This window comes from Balaenoptera ricei, chromosome 6 (genome assembly GCF_028023285.1).
Source record: "Balaenoptera ricei isolate mBalRic1 chromosome 6, mBalRic1.hap2, whole genome shotgun sequence".
Classification (NCBI taxonomy): domain Eukaryota; kingdom Metazoa; phylum Chordata; class Mammalia; order Artiodactyla; family Balaenopteridae; genus Balaenoptera; species Balaenoptera ricei.
In genome coordinates, this window is record NC_082644.1 from 86037403 (window position 1) to 86061214 (window position 23812).

Genomic DNA, 23812 nt, shown 5'->3' on the forward strand with positions numbered 1-23812 from the left:
AGTCACATCCGGGAAAAGGCTTTTGACTTGACTGAGGGGTCTCTGGGACTATGACCCCTCTGCTGAGGATAGGGTCAGACTAGAACCTAGTTCCTTGGGGAGCAAGGCTTTGATGGCTTCTAGCAGTCATGCTGAGGGAGGAGGGTGCTTGAATGAAAATATTTCCTTGAAGGGCAGTTACACGTCTCTATCCTTTCTCCTACCTCCCCCACCCTGTTTCCACAACTGGCTTGTGGTAATTCAATCTAGATTCTTCTCATAGCCTATTTCACTGTGCATATGTGGCCTTTTATTTACAGCCTTTGACAGTCTGATTGGATAACAGCTTACCAGCCTGCAGGATTCAGTCCACTGCCTTGGGGGAGGGGAAGCAGAAAACACTCTGGCTTTGCTTCCTAGAGCCTAGAAGCCAAAAGGAACAGCCAAAGGAAGAGCAAAGCGTTGACCACGCTGAACAGTCAAGAAGCGTAGGGGCCTTTTTTGTCCCAGTTAACTTGCTTTTGCAAATATACACTTGAGAGCTATCCTCCAAGTAGAGCAGCCCACGTTGGACCTTTCAACACCCACCCCTGGTACACTGTCTCTGGTCTTGGTGGTTTCCTGCTCCTTACTGCTCACCTATACCCAGCATTAGGAGGCTTTATCTCTCTTCATCCACTGCTGCATCCTCCATCCCCTCCATCTGAAGAAATCAGTCTGTCAAGGTAGGAACTAAATCTTTCCTAATTCTCTATAGTCCTCCTCTCTATCCCTAACCTACATCCTCAAAAGAGGTAGGATTTACAGCAAATTCTCAATCTTTAGAGACTTCTAACTGTAGCAGTTAGAAGCAAAGCACTTGGAAGTATAGGGATGTGTGTGTGTGTATCTGTGTATATATGTTGAAAGGGAGGAGGGTGAGAGGGAGGACATTTATTAGCACACTTCATAGGAACCTTCCCTTGGGCCCAAGGTTTTAAGTTGGCTTAGTTTGTAATTAGAGCTGAAAGGGACCTTAAGAAGTCATCTGATTTAGCCTTCTGCCTCCACAAACAGGTGCTATGATTTGAACTAAGGAGGGAATCAAATGCTTGATCTAATGGAGGAAGGCATACCCTTGCTTGCTGGATTGGTGGAAGAGAATATTTATCTAGGTGTAATCCCTTTTGAGCAGAAGGAGAACCTGGAACAAAGCTGAGTTTATTATTATTTTATTTTTATGGAATAAAGGAAAGCGACCCTTTACAGCTCAGTGAGGTCAGTGGCTTCTAGCTTATTCTTTTCGTTGGTATAATTCCTAGTGCTGCAGTCTCCTCTCAGCTGAGCCTGAGAGGTAAGAGGCTTGGAACTTGTTTGGAGTTCTACCCCTAGATGTTCTGTCTGTGATTTTGGTTACATTAAAGGTGCCTGCATATTTCCAGTTCATAAGGGAGGTGACAGACTTGGGGAAAAGAAGATAAACCCACACCAGGTGGTCCTAGGAAAGAGCCCATTCTACTTCAGAACCAAACTTCTTCTAGAGTGTGTTTGACTTTTGGGAGTGGACTTTTAGCTGAACCTTTCTGTAACATATTTTTTTTTGTTTTTAATTTTTTGCTGCATTGGGTCTTCGCTGCTGTGCGTGGGCTTTCTCTAGTTGCGGCGAGTGGGGACTACTCTTCATTGCGGTGCGCGGGCTTCTCATTGCCATGACTTCTCTTGTTGCGGAGCACGGGCTCTAGGCACACGGGCCTCAGTAGTTGTGGCACGTGGGCTCAGTAGTTGTGGCTCACGAGCTCTAGAGCGCAGGCTCAGTAGTTGTGGCACGCGAGCTTAGTTGCTCCGCGGCATGTGGGACCTTCCCGGACCAGGGCTCGAACCCGTGTCCCCTGCATTGGCAGGTGGATTCTTAACCACTGTGCCACCAGGGAAGTCCCTCTGTAACATATTTGAGAAGCCAAAAGCAAAGCAAGCTCTGTGCTTCGAAAGAAGACTGTACATTAGGGAGGCCTGGTGAGGAGGCAGGCTAGGCCTCTTCTATCACACTCGCAGCATGCTGGCTGGCCTCACCTGGAGTCCAAAATAGTATAATACCAGCTCGGAACAGTGGCCTCCTCAGCTAGGAGCAGCTACACACAACCTGGAGGAAAGATAGATGCGCTCCTGGGCATTGGCTGCTATTGCATTTGTGAATCAGACTCCTGATGCCATAGCCAGGTGCTCTCAGGCACCTAACAGCCTATTTATTCTCTCCTTGCAACTCAGCCCAGACACCACAGGAATCACTATTACCACCAATTCTTAAATCTCCACATTCTTTCAGCACCTCTCACACATTTCAGAAGTATTTGTTTTATAGGTAATTCAGAGTATCCATCAAATCTCATGGCCTATAAAGGCATAGAACCTTAGCAGGCATGAAGGGTAATTATACAAACTGATTTTTCTGAATTCATATAGAAGGTTATTTTCTGTACTCAGAAGTAAGTCTGCTGTTGGTGCAGTTAATTGACATCATTTTCCAAACATATTTGATTTGAGAGCCATGAAAAAAGAAAGATGATTTCTCTCAGTTAATAATTTGTTTCAGTCCCCATTTCCCCGACCCCAACCAACCATGTTCAGTCTTGCCTTTGTCTTTCCCCAGAGGTTTTCAGAATTTCTTCCTCTGAGCCCTAGGGTCCCCTGGAAGTGCCTCTGGGGGCCCCTGCAGTGGAGAGAGGGAGTTGGAGTGTATGGGGCCTTAGGCCTTCCCTGCTTCAACCAGAATAGCTCTGTTTTATGTGTTGGGGCTAAAAAGTTTGAAACCACTGCTCTAACCCTTGTCTTACATCCTAAACGTCTTTCTTGCTGCCCTAGCCCTCCCCAGAGACATGTTGGCAATGATTTTAACAAAATTATGAGCCTCTCAAGTTGAGCTTTTTACCCCTAAACATCCAGCACAGTGCTTTATACACAGTAGAAGTGTATGCAGTGAATACTTGTGGCTTGATTGCTTGTTTGATTGATTGATTGATTGACTCCTGAGATGATATTAATTAATGGCCTTGGGATGCTTCTATATCAGAGAAGAGAGTATATAGTAAATCATAGTTTATTTTTAGTTGTTATGATTTGGGCACTTCTGACCTTTCCTACTGCAATCAGTCATGCAGTCTGAGGTAAAAACATGGCCAAAAGGAGTTACTTAACATAGGTTATTGCTGGTGTAGAGGATACCTGACTAGGTCAACACAAGCAAAGTACTTCCAAAGAAGTGTGTCCTGAGGTAAAAGGTAAGCAGAGTGATTATTGGAAAACACTAGGGACAGAAATGTACTAAGATAACATAGCCTTATCTATTTTTCAGTATTGCTTGCTTTCGCTCAAAATTACCTGCCTGATAGTTTCCAAAACTACTCAATGGGGGCTTCCCTGGTGGCGCAGTGGTTGGGAGTCTGCCTGCCAATGCAGGGGACACGGGTTCGAACCCTGGCCTGGGAGGATCCCACCTGCCGCGGAGCAGCTGGGCCCGTGAGCCACAATTGCTGAGCCTGCGCGTCTGGAGCCTGTGCTCCGCAACAAGAGAGGCCGTGATAGTGAGAGGCCCGCGCAGCGCGATGAAGAGCGGCCCCCGCTTGCCACAACTAGAGAAAGCCCTCGCACAGAAATGAAGACCTAACACAGCCATAAATAAATTAATTAATTAATTAAAAAAAAAAAAAAAAAAACTACTCAATGTCTTGATTATGGGAAGTACAAATCTTTTTCTTCGCTAAGCTGCCTTAAAACACCGTCCAAGCTGTTTATCTGTAGCCTCCAGTATACATCTACATATCTTTTGAAGGGGAGGTGGGTGGCTTTATTTTGGTTTTAATCAATTTGTTTTATAAAAGTGATATATATGTTTAGTTTTTAAAAAGCCAAATAATAGAAAAAGGACATTAGTGGGAAAACTGGCAAAATCCATATAGTCTGCAAGTTTAGGTAATAGTAATATATTCAATGATGATTTCCTTGTTTTAACAAATGCACCATGATTATGTAAGATGGTAACATTAGGGGTACTGGTTGAAGGACATACGGGAACACTCTTAACTATCTTTGCAACTTTTCTAAAAATTATTCCAAAATAAATAGTTAATTTAAAAAAATTTGTACACAATAATGAAGATCTTCACAATGAAAAAGAAAAATGCCAAGTAGTGCCAAATCTGAGATAATGACCAACAAAATCAATAATACCAGCAACAGATTATGACCCATTGAATTAAAAAAAAAAAAAAAAAAGCCGAGAATCTATACCAATACCAAAAAAATAAATAGGAAGGAAAAGGGAAATCTTTCTCATATTGGAATGCCAGCTAATAAATGTAGGAGGAATAATAGAGAGAAAATCATCATTTTTCAACCATCACAGTAAATAACTAATTCAGGTAAAAATCTTCAATGGATGCTGGCATTTTTAAAGAGTAATAACAATGCATTACATTTCTATAAAACATTTATAATTTATAGAGCACTTTCACACACTGTTTTGAGTAGACTGTTCAGATCCGTAGCATGAGGTATAATATCTCCCCTTAGCCTCCACATCCTTTTTTTCACCTAGTGATTCCCTATAGAATAGCCTGATCCAGGCCTAAGAATGCTCAGTAGCCAATGGTTATATTCAGATATATTTTCACCACCCTGGATCTCTCTAATAAGTCTCTTGCTAATTGCTTATCTTTGAGATTTTATCCTTTATTTAAAACATTTCACACATAGCTGATTCGTGTTCTGTATCTGGCATTCTTAATATTTGAAATTCTTGCAGTTTAAATCTATTATTTGTTTTCTGTTATTCATTCATGGTATCTTGTTTCCATGTATATTTGTGATCTTTGATACAAACTAATTTTTGCTTACTCTTTAATTTTGAGAATGCTGTCAACTTAAGTCGGAGATATTTTCCTCCAAAAGTTGGGAGGAACCACCAACCCTGGATCACTTGAGCTTGCTTCAAGGGTCTCAGCCTACTATGGGGGTCTTGGGTTTGGCTCCCTCACCTTACTAGTGGTCCAGGGCTTGTCATTCTGACCATAATAGGAATGCTTTGGGAATTAGCCCTCAAGAAACTGTTGTTTTACCCCTTGCTTATTCCACAGCTCATGATTTATTTTTTCCCCTTTTGGGGGGTGGGGCAAGTAGCCTTGGAGATTTTTCCTATTTACTGTAAGCCCTGAAATGCTTTAAAAAGTATATGTTATACAGGATATAGTTTTTTGTAGTAGAAGGGACTCCTTTAATATCTTGTTCACTGTAATGCAGGAAGCAGAAGTCTCTCTGTACAATTTGATATCCTACTTTTTTTTATTAGCTTTTAAGCCTTTTTCTATGCCAGTAAACATTCATTATAAACGTAATTCCTATGGTTTCATTATATTCCATTGCATGGCTAGACCACCATTTAATTAGGCATTTTTCTATTAGATATTTAGAATGTTTTCATGTTTTTGCTGTTGCAAATAATACTGCATTGAACATCATTGTGGTAATGTGAGGTAAATCGGGGGTTGAGGATATAAAGGAAAAGCATAGCTGTTACTCTGGGGAAGGGTTGTAAACTCAAATGCTTTGTAGGATCCAGGCAAATAAAGCAAATGAGTAAAGTGAAGCAATGAAGCTGACTAGTACAAAAGACCAAAGGGAATGGTGGGAACATGTCAAACTGAAGGGCACATGCCCATCTTATAAATAAGGGCAGCCACATCTCCAGCTGATTGTTACCATCTAGGAATGAGGGACTGGTATGGTCAGTTCTTCTGATTTTTCAAGCAACACAAACTGGAAGTTAAAAAAAAAAAAAAAATTTATGGTGGCATTTTTACTGTGCAAACCACATAAAATCTGTCGACACACAAGATGTGACCATCAGGCTGTCACTTTGCAACCTTTGCTCTAGGATCATGACTGGGGGAATAAATGGTGGGGAAGTACTGATTGAAGACATGGCTGTTCAGTCATCTTTCCATTCTCAGTACGAAATAGAGAGAAATGAGGAGGTAAGAGTTTAAGATCTTGGCCTTGAAGATTTATTTACTAAGGCTCAGCTTTTTGGTTTTCATCTTCCTTCCTTCCTTCCTCACCTCTTATCAAATATGCTATTCTCAGGCTAAGCTAACCTTCTGAAAGCGGACTCGAGTCCAGCTAGCCCACTGGGCTTGCCATTCAGTAGCTTTACCAAACATTGGTGGTGACCTACTAAGTGCCAAGGCTCTGGGCTCAGAATTACTTATCAAGATATAAGACACAGTCCCACCTTCCAAAAGTCTGCTGTCATCAAGAGATAAGTAACAAAATAAAATGGCCAAGACTTGGTACCAAATGAGTTGTACAGATAATTGGTATTGAAAAAGTTCAGAAGAAAAGACTTTCATGATAAAGAAAAGCTTCCAGAAATGGTAGATTTTGAGCTAGATCCTTTTTTTAAAAAAAGGCAAGGGAAATAGGGAGAGAGAGCATTCCAGATATCTTCCCAGTGGAGTGAGCCAAAACTCAAAATTCAGAATAAATTTGGCATGTGATGGAACATGATTGGATAAGTAGGAAGGAACTTTGAATACCACATTGAGGAATTTGGATTATCCTGTAGGCAGCTGGGAGCCACTGAAGGCTTTTTAGTAGTAAGGTGACGTATTGAAGGCAGTACTTGGGGAGATTAGTCTTGTGTCAGTATATAGGATAGCTGGGAGGAAAGAGCCAAAATGAAAGCAAGATAGCTAGTTAGAAGACTATATAATAATTCAGAGGAGGGGTGCTGCAGGTCTGAACTAGGATGATAGGAATAGGGATGGGAACTTGAAAGGCAATGTAACAAGTGGTTAAGAACACTGACTTTGGAATCAGACAGTTCTGTGTCTGAATCCCAGGTCAGACATTACTGACTGAGTTACCTTAGGAAGGTTACTTAATAGCTCTGAGCCTCAGATTTCTCATCCAGGAAATAGAGATACTAATACTTAGCTTAGAGAGTGGTTATATGGATTAAATGAGATAATGTAAGTGCTTAGCATAGTAGTTGGAATGTGGTAAGAGCACAGTAAATTATTAGACCAATGCCTAAAACATCGGAAGTTAGACTCAGCGTGACTTGATGATTGTCTGAATGTGAGGAGGGAGTCCAGATGATTCTTGTATTTTCAATTTTGTGTTACTGGTAGTCCAAAGAAAGCTGATTTGAAATAGAAAAATCAATTTGGCTTTATTTTTTTATTTTTTATTTTTAAGGACAGTCTCCTTAATATTTGTTTGTTTGTTTGTTTGTTTATTGGCTGCATCGGGTCTTAGTTGCCGCATGTGGGATCTTCCATTGCAGCGTGCGGGCTCCTCACTGCGGTGCGCAGGCTTCTCTCTAGTCGTGGTGTGCGGGCTCCAGAGCGCGCGAGCTCAGTAGTTGCAGCACGCGGGCTCTCCAGTTGTGGCGCCCGCACTCCAGAGCGTGTGGGCTCAGTAGTTGTGGCGCATGGGCTCAGTTGCCCTGCGGCATGTGGCATCTTAGTTCCCCGACCAGGAATCGAACTGGCATCCCCTGTATTGCAAGATGGATTCTCAACCACCGGACCACCAGGGAAGTCCCTCAATTTGGTTTTAAACATGTAGAATTTGAGGTAATAATGAGAAGTATCTAATACAGTATTGGAGATTTGATTCTGGAAACGCAGGAAGAATGTAAGATTTGGAAATCAACAGTATAATGGGAAGGGCTAAACACTTCTCAGGTTGAAAAAGACTTCAGGTCTGAGCCCTGCTGTAAATCTACCTTTAAATATAGGTCAGGTATTGTATTAAACAACTAAGAAACAATGATCTAAGAAGTAGAACTAGGAGGGTTGTTGTTATGGAAGCCAAAGGCAAAAGAGCGTTTCAGTAGGAGGGGATGGCTAAGTGTCCGGCAATTTAAATATTATGGGTTTAAAAATTAGAACTGCTTCAGACAGTTCATGTATTAATTAAAAGAAGACAGACTTCCGATGTTTAAGAAATAGTTAAGGAGAAAGTAGGATTAACGTAGTTCATTGTTCAAAGAATTTTGGTATTGAAAAAAACAGAAAGAAGGGGGAATTGTCTAAGGTCCTTAGGTTGACATGGCAGTGATACCCTCTGCTTTCTAGTACACCTGAGTTTCTGCCACCCCACGCCCACCCAGTCACAGAGCCTTTAAAGACTCCTGCCTCTGTGGAGCTGAGCAACACCATTCACTGCTGCAGCTTCTTTTTTTTTTAACAGCTTTATTGAGATATAATTGACATCTGTTTCACCATTTAAAGTATACTATTCAAAAAAGAGGGGATATATGTATATGTATATACTATTCAAAAAAGAGGGGATATATGTATACGTATAAGCTGATTCACTTTGCTGTACAATAGAAACAAATACAACGTTGTAAAGCAACTATAATCCAATAAAAAAAATTTTTTTAAGTATACTATTCAATTGTTACTAGTATATTCACAGAGTTGTGCAACGATTACCATAATCTAATTTTAGAACATTTGCATCATCCCTAAAAGAAATCCCAAACCCAATAACAATCACTCCCCATTTTCCCTTCCCCCAGGTCCCTGGCAGCCACTAACCTACTTTTTTTTTTTTTTAATAAATAAATTAATTAATTAATTTTGGCTGCGTTGGGTCTTTGTTGCCGCGCGTGGGCTTTCTCTAGTTGCAGCGTGCAGGGGCTGCTCTTCGTTGCGGTGCACGGGCTTCTCATTGCGGTGGCTTCTCTTGTTGCGGAGCACAGGCTCTAGGCACGTGGGCTTCAGTAGTTGTGGCACATGGGCTCAGTAGTTGTGGCTCGCGGGGTCTAGAGCACAGGCTCAGCAGTTGTGGCGCACGGGCTTAGTTGCTCCGCGGCATGTGGGATCTTCCCGGACCAGGGCTCGAACCCGTGTCCCCTGCATTGGCAGGCAGATTCTTAACCACTGCACCACCAGGGAAGTCCCACTAATCTACTTTTTGTCTCCATAGATTTGCCTACTCTGGGCATTTCATATAAATGCAGTCAAACAATATGTGGCCTTTTGTGTTCAGCATCTTTCACTTAGCATAATGTTTTCAAGGTTCATCCATATTGTAGCGTGTTTCTTTTTATTACCGAATAATATTCCATTTTATGAATATACCACATTTTATCTATCCATTCGTCTGTTAATGGATATTGAGTTATTCCCACTTTTTGGCTATTATAAATAATGCTGCTGTGAACATTCATATGCAAGCTTTTGTGTGAAGATATGTTTTCATTTCTTTGGGGTAGATATCTAGGAGTAGAATTTCTGGGTCATATGGTAACTCTGTGTTTTACATATTGAGGAACTATCAGACTATTTTCTAAAGTGACTGAACCATTTTACAATCCTCCCAGCAATATATGAGTGTTCTAATTTCTCCACATTGTCATCAACACTTGTTATTGTCTCTCTTTTTTATTTAGCCATTCTAGTAGGGGGTAGTATCTCATTTAAGTTTTGATTTGCACTTCCCTAATAACTAATGATGTTGAGCATCTTTTCATGTGCTTATTGACCATTTGTATGTCTCCTTTAGAGAAATGTCTATTCAGATCCTTTGCCCATTTTTAAATTGGGTTATGTGTCTTTTTATTGCTGAGTTGTAAAAGTCCTTTATTCTGGATAGAAGTCCCTTATCATATATATGATTTATGATTTGCGAATGTTTTCTCCCATTCTGTGGGTTGTCTTTTCACTATCTTGATTGTGTTCTTTAAAGCACAAAAGTTTTAAAGTCTTATGAAGTCCAACTTACCTATTTTTTTCTTTTGTCACTTGTACTTCTGGTATCATGTCTAAGAATGCATTACCTAACTCAAGGTTATGAAGGATTATTCCTTTTTTTGCTAAGCTTTCTTTTAACAGACCTTTTTTTTTTTTCTCATGAACAGCAGGGGGCTTCTCTGTCAGCCTTTTGAGTCAGATCTGCCCACCACTTACTTTCATTTACTCTCTCACTCTTTTTGTATTACTCTTATTCAACAAGACTTTGACTAACCACCTTCTATAAGCCAAACACTGTGCTAGTATTATAGGAAACACAAAATAAAAATGATACTGTCTTAAGCTCTGGGTATTGGGGATACAGAGATGACTATAACTTGGACTTTGCAGTCTAGAAGAGCCATTAAGGCAGATATGCAAAAAAGAACATAACCATATCAAGTGACAAATGATTTACTTAATCAAAACCTCTCATGAACTGATGTTAGTTTCTGATGAAGCTTCCATCAGTATACAATGAAATAAGAAAAATAATGACAGTGTGCTTTTTGAATGAAATGATGGTGATAGTTGATGTAGGGTGTTTTTTGTTGTTGTTTAATGATCTTACTTGACGATATAAGAAATTGGCAATCCCGTATTGATCCCCTGGCTTTTGTGGGATTTTTTTCTTGTCTGTAAAATCAACAACCTGTAGCCACAGTTCAGAAGACAGAGATCATTTCTGGCTCCAAGGTGATCAGTGAAGACATGATGGAGGAGTTGATCTGGGCCTTGTAGGTTTTGGATAATTCCTCATAGGTTTAGCCAAGTGTAACAGGCAGGAGAATCTGAACAAAGAGTGGAAAGAGCTTATGAAACAGGTTTGAAGGACTACATGACCGGGGATGGGAAGTAAGGTTGGGTAGAGAGGGAGTAGACAGCCAAGATGGAGGGCCTTGAAAGCCAAAATGAGTTTGAACTTGATTCTCTGGGTAATGGGAAACCATTAAAAGGGGCTGGAGTGACATGTTGAATAAAGATGGGGCTTCAGGAAGATGAATCTGGCAGTACTAGATAGAAGGTAAATTGTAGGTGAGAAGACTAGTTAGGAGGCAGTTGTGGTTTATAATGTGATGGTTTTTATATTTTGTTTCTAGCCAGAAAAAATTTTGATCTTCTCATCAAAGCCCTATAGATCTTTGGCCATAGTTGGTGGAAAGTAGGTGATGACATGGTCTGTGATATAGTGAAGTAAGTTAAACACTGAAAGTATGATAGCTGCCACCTTCTGTAGGCAGCTGGAAACATTTCCTAAGTAGTAGCTCTCCAGTACAATGCATGGCTTAGCCTCACAAAAATTTCAAGGACAAAGACCCTGGGCCCGGAGCTCTTACTGGAATTCTAAGCACTGGTCATGGAGATTGACTTTGCCCCAGCCTACAGCCCAGCTAGGGGAGAGGGAAGTACAGTGACACCTTTCACTGTCCTTGAGGGGATCGTTCATGGCTACTTTTATGAACAGCTGCCTTCCTCTTTCCTTCCCTTCCTCATTGTTTCCTGCTTTGTAGGATCAAGGAGCCATGGCCCCTCAAACATTTATTTCAAGGTTGGAGATAGGTTTTTGGGTCTTCAGCAACTTCTGTTCTTCTACAACTCAGTTCATCTTAGGATGCTGTCACTGAGCACTTGAGTCTCATAGGGAATAGAAGCAACAATAAGGGGAAAGAAACGACGTATCTTCTGGATCCTGAGTGGTAGCTGATGTGGTCCTGGCCAGTAGACCTAAGGCTTCTTTTTAGGGACCTGAAATCCAAGGGCTTGCCTGTGGAGTCCAGATGGTAGTCAATACTGGAAGGAGCTCTCTGCAGGGCTAGTGCTTGAGGGCCAAGCCCATCTTGAGACCATCTCTGTGTTCAAGGATGGCAGCAGGCGGCAGTGGCGTGAACTGGACAGCGACATGCTGCTACTTACTGTACAACTGGCTCTGGCTCTGGCTTCTCCACTGTCTACTGATTCCCACAGAACTGGCCCAGAACCTGACGAGGGTGGAGCAGGGAAGGGGTGGAGGACTCTGTAGGTCTTCAGACGGAACTGAGAATTTTCTCTGGCCTGGGGAAGACCACTCCTTTTCCTTAGCCTTCCTTTCCCTAGGAAAATAGGCTTCCTGCCCCCTGGCCTGGCTAAAGGGACTCTGCCTTCCCCCAGGCCCAGCTGGACCCCACTCAGTACTGACCAAAAACTGATGTAGGTGAGAGGGCGGAAGGTTCTGCTACAGCAGCCCCACTAGCAGACCCTCTGAAGATCCAGGGAACTGAAGTGGACCCTGTGGTAGGAAGGGGGCCTGTAGCCAACTTGATCCTAAGGCTCACTACCACCCTGTATGTAGAAGCCTCTATGGCCCAGTCTCTCTTTTTTTCTGAGACAGATCCCGTATCTCTGAAGAGGCACGCCCTAGAAAGCCTATTGCCAAGTCTAGGAACTTGGTGTTACTGCTGGCGGAATGATGACTGGTCCCCACAGCCTCCCTGCAGGGCTTCAGGAACCCCCTCCCAGGCTGGCTGCTCCACCCTGAGGCTAGTCTGGAATCCTAGTGAAGGGAAAAAGCTGGAAAACAAGGAGTCATTCAGAGTGGGTGAAAAGAGGAGGGAGAGGTTTCTGGCTGAGATCTAAAAGGAGGGGCCTAAGGAAGGAAGGAAGCTCTAAGCCTCCTCCCAGACCTTTTCCCTGAGACTCCTAGGGATGAGAGAGGAGCGAGGCCCAGCTCTCTCGCTATTTTTCTTTGCCTCTTTAAAGGAGAGTTCTCATCTTCCAGCTGACTGCCCTCAGTGGCTGACGCCTTTCTCTACCTTCCCCCTTCCCCAGGCTAAAGGGCCCACGGGGACTGGCAGGGAGGAAGGCTGAGCGGCTGTACTGTGGGCATGCCTGTTCCTTTCCCTTCCCCCTTCCCTTAGCAGCAACGTCACCGCAGCACCAGAGGCAGCAGCAGCGGCAAGGAGACCGGGGCTGGGATTGCGCAGCCTCCCTGCATTAGCAACGATGCCATTGTATTAGCAGAAATCAGCTCTTAGGAAATCAGCCCAGCTCCCCCTGTGTGGTCCTGTGGAACAGTGCCTCAGCTTGAACTGTCAAGATAGAGCTTGGTCGGAGTGCAAAAGGAACAGAAGCCTCCAGACACAGCTAAGGCTCCTTACAGAGGTATGGCTCAGCGGAGCTGGGGGGAGGGGCAGGGCAGAGACGCTAGAATAACTGATCAGCACATTTGGGCCCTGGCTTCGAGGGTTGGCTTTGTCTTCCCGAAAGAGGGAGAGAGAGTGAGAGCGAGCGTGAGTGCAAACATCAGACAAGCTCATCCATGCATACATTTGGGCTGTGGTGCAGAGATGGGGAAGAACAGAGGCTTGGGCTAATGCTATTTTGTCAAGAAGCAGAAAATCCCCTTCTTCCTTTCTGAGCATCTCTAATGAGGCTGTTATAGTGCGGGTCAGCGTAGAGGGGGTCAGATCTAGAAACAAAGGCTTAATAGGGAGGAGATACCCCTACAGCTACTGTAAGTTTACGATGGAGACATGCAGGGATCCACACAGGAGGTACTGGGAAGCATTGAGTCCACCCTTTACCTCCATGCACATATGTACATGCACATAGACACACATACCATATCTTCTGGAGCTGTGGGAGCCAGGAGGCTACAGATAAGGATGGAATAAGAAAGAATGTTGACCAAGAGGCTCCACATTATTGTTTGGTGGGGAGAAGTAGTGCCTAGGGCACCTGACCTATTATAATTGGTCTTCTTATACAGGCTTAGATTCCTAACAGGAAGAGACCTAAGCATAAGTTTATACTCCCAAATCCACCCTCCTGCTCTCTTCCCTTCAATCCTGCCCAAGACAGAACCCAGACAGGAAAAGGGTTATCAGTCCTACTGAGGCTCCCCATCAGACCTCAGGTCAAGGTCAGATTGCTAGAGAGTAACAGCTGAGTATCACCATCTTCCCCGTCCTCCTTCAGGAGGCTAAAAAAAGAGGGAAGGGATTCTATGACTGGCAGAAAGATGCTGAAGACCAAAGACAAGGGAAACCTTTCTTCTGAAGTTTAGAACATCTTCCTGCCCAGAGTTACCCTATTGCTGAGCAGATAAGAAGAGTTCTTTAAATTCCCATCTCCATTGATCACCTTGGTGGAGGATTCAAAAACATATGCTAATAGGAGTCAGTAGTTCCATGTTGCGCAAAATGTGGTTGGATAATACATTGGGAAGTTGTGGGAGGTGTTAGTTCCCAGGAAGCACCTAGGAATGTGAACTACAGAGCAGGGGAAAGGGGCATTGAGGACTGTGAATGAGGCAGGGAGATGTGAGCTGGGAACTGGGGCAGGAGGTGGGATTGAAGAGTGTTTATTAGAGCATGGGGCAGTAATATGAAAGGGACTGTGGGTTCAGAGAATAGTAGAGTGGGTAAGTATAAACTGTGTAAATGGAAACTAGAGTGTGAGCCTATCCAGGAAAGGGAGAAAGCATCTGCCTTGGTAGCAGAGTAAATGTAGGGGCTTTAGGAAGAGGGTGTGGCCCTGATCTTTTCTCTGAGAGGCAGTTGTAGTGGAAAGAATTAAGAATTGGGCAGACCTGGATTTGCGTCCATCTCAGCTGTATAATTATGGGCTAACTTCTCACACTTGCTAAGCTTCAGTTTTCTCATGTGTAAAATGGGGATGATTATGTCTACTTTAAATGATTATAGTGAAATTAGAGATGATATATGTAAAACACCTTACATGTAAGTTCTCAGTAAATGATCACTAATAAATAGTATTATTATAGTAGGCCAGGAGACACCCATTTGTGATGAGGGCCAGGAAGAGGGCTCTCATGGAGAGCTTTCCCTGATTCTAGAGATCTAGACCTCATAACTTTATGCTGACTAAGCCCACCACTTCTTTATCCACCTGGCAGGCAGAGCTGAGCACTTTCTTCCACTTTCTTCCTATTCTGGGTTCTCTGTTCCTTCCCCATCTTCATCTCCCATGTCTCTCCATTTAATCAGGGTACAAAAAGCATCTGGAATGAGCTCTTCCATCTCACTGTTTTCTCTTCACCTTTATTAGCGCTCATGGGCCACAATATTAAACTTGTCTTGTTATAGAACATGTCTCTCCTGGGAGAGAAGTCTAATAGATATGCTCTCAGTAAATGTGTTCTGTGGTGTTTGAAATCAAGTCACGTGTACAGTATACTCTCATTACATTCCTAACTGATCAAGAAAAAAGGTCAAACATTAGGATTCCTGACTCTTGACTTAATTCTGTCATTTATCCATTGAGAGATCTTGGGCAAGTCATTTGTTTTTTCTAGGTGCTGATTTCCTTATTTTTTTAAGTAAAGAAATGGCTCTGCCTATTCTGGTGCATTGTTGTGAGGATCAATGAGATGACATACATAAAGAAGTGCTTTGTAAAAAATGTGAAAGTGTTGGGGCAAAAGGCATGAGTACAAAGTCTAATGAGGTGTCTGTAGAACTTTACCTTAGTTGGCTGAACTGGAGTTGTCTGTGGAGAAACTATTGGCAGATGAGGAAGGAATAAGACTTTCTCCGAGATACAAAAATATAAAATAAAATGAAATCAACCAGTGAAAGAGCTTTACGCTTAAAATAGGATTCAACACAACCTAAATATAAAAGCTAAAACTATACAGCATTTAGGAAAAAAAACAGGAAAATTTCTTTATGATCTTGGGACAGGCAAAGCTTTCTTAGACAGCATACAGAAAGATTTAACCATAAAGAAAAAAACAGATAAATGGGACTTCATAAAATTAAAAACTTCTATTAATTAAAAAACACCATTAAGAAAACAAATGGGCAAGCCACATTTGAGAAAAGGCCACTTGAGAAAATATTCTCAAGACATACATCTGACAAAGGACTTGTATCCAGAATAAATTTTAAAACTCCTACAACTCAACAATAAAAAGACAAGTCAGTTTTTAAAATGGGTAGAACAGGAGTCGATAACTAACCTACTGTGCCTACCATGTTCCAAGCACTATGCGTGGGTTCTAGGGACACAGGGTTGACTGTATCCCTAGATACAGCCCCTACCCTGTTCCTCAAGGAACTGCACTCTAGTCTGGGGACAGATACGTAAACATAACATAATAAACCTTCAGCGCCCTCCAGCCAAAGGTTCTCCATCACCCTCCACATTCATTTGTGCTTTATCCCGGATTCAGAGAGTCAGCTTTCCAGACTCTGTGTGTTGCTCTGTTTCTCCATTTGAATGCGTATATGACCCAGTCAGTGGTTTTGTGGGTCAGAATCAGAAACTCTTATGTGCGTATTACTTGTGAATGCCTTTTGAAAATGGTGCTATAAAAGGGGGTGGAGGGGTATTCATTGAAGATCAAGTGATGGCTGTAGCCCATAGGTACTCCTAAAATTACTTCCATGTGTACAAGAAAGTTCTTTATGCTCCATTTAGTCCAGGCCTCAGATTGTGGCCTGGACCCTGGGGAAGCCTAGTACTGTACGTAAGGGGTCGCCCCCTTCCCAAGCCCCAAACCCACAGTATCTGTAGCACTTAAAGAAAAAAAAAAACTGTTTAAATTATGTATGTAGGGGATTCCCTGGTGGCGCAGGGGTTAAGAATCCGCCTGCCAATGCAGGGGACACGGGTTCGAGCCCTGGTCCGGGAAGATCCCACATGCCACGGAGCACCTAAGCCCGTGCGCCTCAACTACTGAGCCTGCGCTCTAGAGCCCATGAGCCACAGCTACTGGAGCCCATATGCCTAGAGCCCGTGCTCTGCAACAAGAGAAGCCACCGCAATGAGAAGCCACGCACCGCAATGAAGAGTAGCCCCCGCTCACCGCAACTAGAGAAAGCCCGCGCACAGCAACAGAGACCCAACGCAGCCAAAAATAAATAAATAAATAAATAAATAATAAAAAAATATATGTACATTACAGATATTTATTAGAAAGTTAGATGAAACAAAAAGAATAAAATTAAAAAATAATCGAAAATCACTCAACAGCAATCATCAATGTTAACATTATGTTGTAAAGTCAGGCCTCCATATCTGCGGGTTGTGCATGCATAGATTCAATCAACCGAGGATTAAAACTATTCAGGAAAAAAAGTTCCAGAAAGTTCCAAAAAGCTAAACTTGAATTTGCCATGCTCTGACAACTATTTACATAGCATTTACATTGTATCAGGTATTACAAGTAATCTGAAGATGATTTAAAGTACAGGAGGATGTGTGTAGGTTATATGCAAATACTACGCCATTTTATATAAGGGACCTGAGCACCCTTGGATTTTGGTACTGTTTATGCTTTCAAGTTTTCTTCCATGTATATTGCTATGGTTTGAATATCTGTGTGTCCCCTCCCCCCCATTCATGTGTTGAATTCTAAGTCCCAAAGGTAATGGTAGTAAGAGGTGGGACCTTTGGGAGGTGATTAGGTCATCGCAGCAGAGCCCTCCTGAATGAGATTAGCGCTTTTATAAAACAGAAAGATCCCTTGTCCCTTACACTATGTGAAGACACAGGTAGAAGGTGCCAGCTATGAACCAGGAAGTGGGCTTTCACCAGAACTCAGCCATGCTGGAACCTTCATCCTAATCTTGGACTTCCCAGCCTCCAGAACTGTGAGAAATACATTTCTGCTGTTTATAAAGCCACCCAGTCTGAGGTATTTTGTTATAGCAGCCTGAATGGACTAAGACAGATAGATATATTTATTTACAACAATGGTGTCATACTGTAAATTCTGTTTGTAATCTGCTATTTTCACTTAATAGTTTGTGAATATTTTCTCAAGTCAATAATAATCAAATTAACACAACGTTGTTTTAATGATACTCTGTTCTGTACGTTTTTGGTTTTTTTTTTGGCTGCGTTGGGTCTTCATTGCTGCTCGTGGGCTTTCTCTAGTTGTGGTGAGCAGGGGCTACTCTTCGTTGCGGTGCGCGGGCTTCTCAGGGCTTCTCATTGCAGTGGCTTCTCTTGTTGCAGAGCACGGGCTCTAGGCGCACAGGCTTCAGTAGTTGTGGCACCCGGGCCCAGCAGTTGTGGCTCGTGGGCTTTAGAGCACAAGCTCAGTAGTTATGGCACATGGGCTTAGTTGCTCCGTGGCATGTGGGATCTTCCCGGACCAGGGCTCAAACCCGTGTCCCCTGCATTGGCAGGCGGATTCTTAACCACTGTGCCACCAGGGAAGTCCCTGTTCTGTACTTTTAAAACTGATTATTGTTGGAATTTTAGTGTGTTCCCAACTTTCTGTTATCCTTGTGGCAATATATATTTGAGTTCAAAGTTTTCTTGGCAAAGGAAGAGAAGAGATGGGAAGGAGTGAAGGGGAAATTATCTCACGTAGCTCATAGCAAAACTTCCTAAAAACTATCTTTATCCCTCTCTACAAAATCCCATACTTTAAGGCAGCTGTTCCTCTCTTTTCTTTTTCTCATCTTGTCTCTGCAAATACCCATTCCTCTCCACTGCTAAACATTGGTTCCCTTCCCTCTTCCCATAAACCTTAATCTTTTTTCCTACTTAAAAATTATATCTTAACAGCTTTGTTAAGGTATGATTCACATACCATAAAATCCACTCTTTTATAAAACTGAGACATAATTCACATTCCATAAAACTCTGGAGTTTTTATTTTATTCACAGACTTGTGTAACCATCACTGCTGTCTGATTTCAGAACATTTTCATCAGCCCCGAAAAGAACCTCCATCCCCATTAGCAGCCCCTCCCCATCTTCCAGTCCCTCAGTCCCTGGCAACCACTATTCTACTTTTTGTTTCTGTGTATCTGCCTATTCTGGACATTTCATGTAAATGGAATCATATAACATCATACAAAGAAGCCTTTTATGACTGGCTTCTTTCACTTACCTTTTCGAGATTCCATCATGCTGTATGTAGCATGTGTCAGAACTTCATTCCTTTTATTGCTAAATAATATTCCATTATGTATACCATATTATGTTTGTCTGTTCATCAGTTGATGAACATGTGGATTGTTCCCACTTTTCTGACTACTGTGAATAATGCTGCTGTGAATATTTGTATACAAGCTTTTGTGTGAACATATGTCTTCATTTCTCTTGGGTATATACCTAGGAGTAGAATTTCTAAGTCATATGGGAACTCTATGTTTAACATTTTGAGGAACTGCCAGACTGTTTTTCCAAAGTGACTGCACCGTTTTACAATGGCTCCAGCACTGTTTGAGGGTTGCAGTTTCTCCACATCCTCACCAGCATTTGTTATTGCCTTTTATCTTAGTGGGAATGAAGTGGTATCTCATTGTGGTTTTTATTTCTCTAATGACTAATGATGTTGAACATCTTTTCATGTGCTTATTAATCATTTATATGTCTTCTTTGGAGAAATGTCTATTCAAGTTCTTTGCCCAGTTTTTAATTGGGTTATGTACTTTTTATTGTTGAGTTGTAAGAGTTCCTTATATATTCTAATCAGAAGTCTCTTATCAGATACACAATTTGCAAATATTTTCTCTCATTCTGTGAGCTGTCTTTTCACTTTCTTGATGGTCTCCCTTAAGGCACAAAGGTTTTTGATTTTTATGAAATCTACCTTATCTATTTTCTCTATTATCACTTGTGTTTTTGGTATCTTATCTAAGAAAGCATCCAATCTTAATCTTAATCTAAGATAATTCATTTACTCCCATGTTTTCTTCTGTAACTCTTAGCCTTGTGGCTCAGTTTAGCCTCTCTGATTTCTGCCTTTCTGCATATCTACTCCTTACCTCAATCAACACACAAAGGCTTGGGAAGTCCAACAGAGGAGCCTTCCTCTCAGAAAGGAAAGGAGGAAGAAAGAAGGTAAATACTTGCTTTTTAATTTTAATGTAATTTAACTTAACACAAAAAAATATATTTAATAGTGTCCCTCGCACATGTATTTATTAGCCATTTGAATTTTTTCTTTTGTGTGTTGCCTGTTCATGTCCTTGAGCATGTGTGACTTGCCTGGCTCTTTACTGTACTCTGCATGAAGAGCTCTGATCCTGTGATCTAAGTGAGTTACACTTTTAAAAATTGGTGGTGTACGGGTTCAACTAAATGATGGAGAACTTATAGGCAGTGAGGGGTTTAGACTCATGGTAGGTAAGGAAAATGACAGGAATGATAAGGAAAAGAAGAGAAATGAATGAATTAGGAGAAATTAGGTAGGAGAAGTCTGAGCAAGTAAAGTCTTTTGGGACCTGAACTTGGTAGCACAGGAGACTAGAACTTGAGGAGGCCATTCTGCCATGGTCCAGCCAAGAGACCAGAGAAGCTTAGCATGGGCTCTGTGTAGAGAACTTGACCTTAACCTATCAGAGGTAAAACTGGGAAGAGAAGACTTTTTAGGGGACCCTCATAGTTAACGTTTTGGGTAAAACTGGGCAGAATCTGGGCACTTCAGATCTGTACCCTGAGCTAGATAAATATTAAGAATATTTTTTGCCTGGGGACTTCCCTCGTGGTGCAGTGGTTAAGAATCCGCCTGCCAGTGCAGGGGACGTGGGTTCAAGCCCTGGTCCGGGAAGATCCCACATGCTGTGGAGCAACTAAGCCCATGCGCCACAACTACTGACCCTGAGCTCTAGAACCCGCGAGCCACAACTACTGAGCCCACGCGCCACAACTACTGAAGCCCGTGTGCCTAGAGCCCGTGCTCTGCAACAAGAAAAGCCACCATAATGAGAAGCCCACCCACTGCAACAGAGTAGCCCCCGCTCACCACAACTAGAGAAAGCTCGTGCGCAGCAGCGAAGACCCAATGCAGCCAAAAATTAATTAATTAATTAATTATTTTTTTAAAAAGGATATATTATGCCTCATGTTTGCCAAGCCTTATCTGATGTTGTGCTGGAATGATACAAAAAAGATAAAAACAGACCCCTACCCACCTTGAGAAGGAAGAGGCTGGCATCAGCCATACTAGTAGTCTGATGCCTAACTCGGTCTCTATTCAAGAAGCTCCAGTACAGTAGTGGGGAGAGTGAGGATCCTTAGCCCACAGCCATCAGAGAGGGACAGGTATTCTGGGGCTCAGAGGAGGAGAAAAGGTGTCCAAGATGACATAGGCGTCAAATGATATAATGCATTAAAATTTATTTTTCTTGCAAAATTATAGCTTATTGCTATGCATACATGATACATTATTTGTGATTTTCCCCCTCATCTGTAAACGTGCTGTAGCTGTGTCTAAGACATCTCTGTATCTCCTCAGTGCCTAGTACCCTTTCAGGCATCTTAGACGGTTTTTTCTTAGTTATGTCATTATTCATACATTTTTTGTACTCAGGACTAGTCATTATTTACTGCTAAGAAAGAGAAGGAGAAAATGCTGTCCCTGAGATTCCCCAGACCTTCAGATGTGGCATTTTGTTGCAAGTGGATGCATGACGAACTTAAAATGAAGGGGAACTCAAGAGCTGGACCTGTGCAATGCAGAAAGTGTGCCCTGACGGGCTGTATTATCCGGCTCTATCTTGACTCTGAATCTTTTTTCCTCTTGGGCTCTTCTCCATCTGAAAATGATATGGGTAAGGGCATGTCCCTGACTTCGGGAAGGTGACATTAGGTTCCCTTTCTTTCCCTCTCTCTCCAGGTACCAAGCTCTCCTGATGAAATGTGTTCTGCCCCACTGGGCTCCGGGGGCAGTGTCTGGTGCTGTTGATGCCCTTGTTCGAACTTTCCAGAATGGATAGTCCCCCAAAGCTGACTGGAGAGACCCTCATCGTCCACCACATCCCCCTGGTACACTGTCAAGTCCCAGACAGGCAATGCTGCGGAGGGGCAAGTGCAGGTGGCGGGAGCACAAGACCCAATCCCTTCTGCCCACCTGAGCTGGGCATCACCCAGCCTGATCAAGACCTGGGACAAGCCGACTCCCTGCTATACAACAGTCTGCATTCTGCTCCCGGGGGATCTGCGCGATCTGCAGACAGCACCAAGAACAGGGGTCGGGATGGAAGAGGCCCCGGGGCCCCTAAACGACACAATCCCTTTTTGCTGCAAGAGGGTGTGGCTGAGGCAAGACTTGGTGACCTGTATGATGACAGCGTTGGTGATGGTGCCACCCAGCAGTCCTTCCACCTGCACAGGGCCGGCCAGCCCACCTTCCATCTCTCCTCTTTCCAGCTGCCACCACCTGGCCCCAGAGTGGGCAGGCCATGGGGGGCAACACGTAGTCGGGCTGGAGTGGTGGAGGGGCAGGAGCAGGAGCCAGTGGCCACCTTGGATGCCCAGCAGTGCAGCACTAGCCACAGCTGCCGGCCAGAGCCGGAAGCAGAGACCATGGAGCTGGATGAGTGCGGGGGCCCTGGTGGGAGTGGCAGTGGGGGTGGAGCCAGTGATACCTCTGGCTTTTCCTTTGACCAGGAGTGGAAGCTCAGTTCAGATGAATCCCCAAGGAACCCCAGATGCTCAGGCTCAGGACCCCAGCACTGCCGCTGCAGTAGCACATCCAGTCCGTCCGAGGCGGCTGACCAGTCCATGGGCTATGCGAGCGACTCCTCCTGCAACAGCTCAGACGGTGTGCTGGTCACCTTCAGCACCCTCTACAACAAGATGCACGGCAACTCCCACGCCAATCTCAACTCTGCCCCGCAGTCTTGCAGCGACTCTTCCTTCTGCAGCCACTCAGACCCCAGCGCCTTCTACCTGGACCTGCAGCCCTCCCCAGCTGAGTCTAAGATGTCCTGTGAGTCCCACCACCCTGACAGTGGAGGGAGGGAAGGTGGCTATGGCTGTCCTCATGCCTCGTCTCCTGAGCTTGATGCCAACTGCAACTCCTACCGCTCGCACTGTGAGCCCTGCCCAGCTGTGGCTGACCTCACAGCCTGCTTCCAGAGCCAGGCCCGTCTTGTTGTGGCCACACAGAATTACTATAAACTTGTCACCTGTGACCTGTCCTCCCAATCATCCCCAAGCCCAGCTGGCTCTTCCATCACCAGCTGCTCAGAGGAACACACCAAGATAAGTCCTGCACCAGGCCCTGGCCCAGACCCTGGCCCTAGCCAGCCTTCTGAGTATTACCTGTTCCAGAAGCCAGAAGTCCAGCCAGAGGAACAAGAAGCAGTGGGCTCCGAAGTGGAAGCACCAGCTCCCGTGGGCCCCACTGTGATCGAGGGGCAGGTGTACACTAATACTTCACCCCCCAACCTCAGCACTGGACGTCAGCGCTCTCGAAGCTACGACCGCGGCCTAGAGCGCAGCCCTCCTATCCGCCTGGGCTCACTGGAACGCATGTTGAGTTGCCCAGTACGCCTGAGTGAGGGCCCTGCAGCCCTGACTGGGCCTAGTTCCCCACCTCGGCGGGTCACCTCCTTTGCTGAACTCGCCAGGGGCCGGAAGAAAGCTGCAGGCTCTGGCTCTCCCCCACTGCGAGTGAGCGCTGGGGACTCCTCCCAGGAGTTCTCACCCATCCAGGAAGCCCAGCAAGATAGGGTGGGCCCACTAGATGAGGGCACTCACTGTAGCCATAGCCTACCGCCCATGCCCTTGGGGCCAGGCATTGACCTAGTTGGCCCAGAGCCCTGGTCCACCCAGGTCTGTCAGGGCCCCCAGTCCAGTGAGATGCCACCTGCTGGCCTCAGAGCTGCTGGGCAAGGCCCCCTGGCCCAGCTGATGGATCCAGGGCCTGCTCTCCCAGAGAGCCCAGCCAGCAGCCATACCCAGAGGGATGCAAGAGCTAGAGCTGACGGTAAGGAACTTAAAGGCTGGAGAATACTAGGGTGTGTGCATGGCCTCCTCACTAGTAGGGCCCTGCCCGCCACCCCACGCATACCACTAGAGGGTCCTCAGCCTAGATCGATCATCTTTCCAGTCCAGAGCATGTCCTACGGTTGTAATAGAGGGAAGGAGGATGGAGAATAAAAAATACACCAAGGAGATAAAATCAGCACAACTTAGAGACTGATGTATCGGGAAAGGAAGCACTCAAAAGATTGTGATTCTAAGCCCGGATGACTGGAAAGATGTTGATACATGGTTAGGGACTGCAAACACAGAAGTAGATTTACTGGAAAAGGAATAAGGCATGAGTTCCATTTTGGACATTAAGGAATTTGCAGTGTTTA

The 23812-nt window shown here is 44.0% G+C and overlaps 1 protein-coding gene across 6 annotated transcripts in view; it reads left to right on the forward strand.

Annotated features, from left to right (window-relative positions):
* RUSC2 (RUN and SH3 domain containing 2) overlaps positions 1–23812 on the forward strand; it is a 59250-nt gene that overhangs the window by 25046 nt on the left and 10392 nt on the right. For 2 of the 6 annotated variants that reach the window (XM_059925009.1, XM_059925010.1), the window contains exons 2-3: positions 19430–19562; positions 21340–23436. In XM_059925009.1, the coding sequence (XP_059780992.1) occupies positions 21408–23436 (2029 nt within the window). In that variant the 5' untranslated portion in view covers positions 19430–19562; positions 21340–21407. Of the gene's footprint in view, positions 1–12439; positions 12897–19429; positions 19563–21339; positions 23437–23812 lie in introns of those variants that run through there. The other 4 variants (XM_059925008.1, XM_059925011.1, XM_059925006.1 and 1 more) reach the window with 4 other exon arrangements.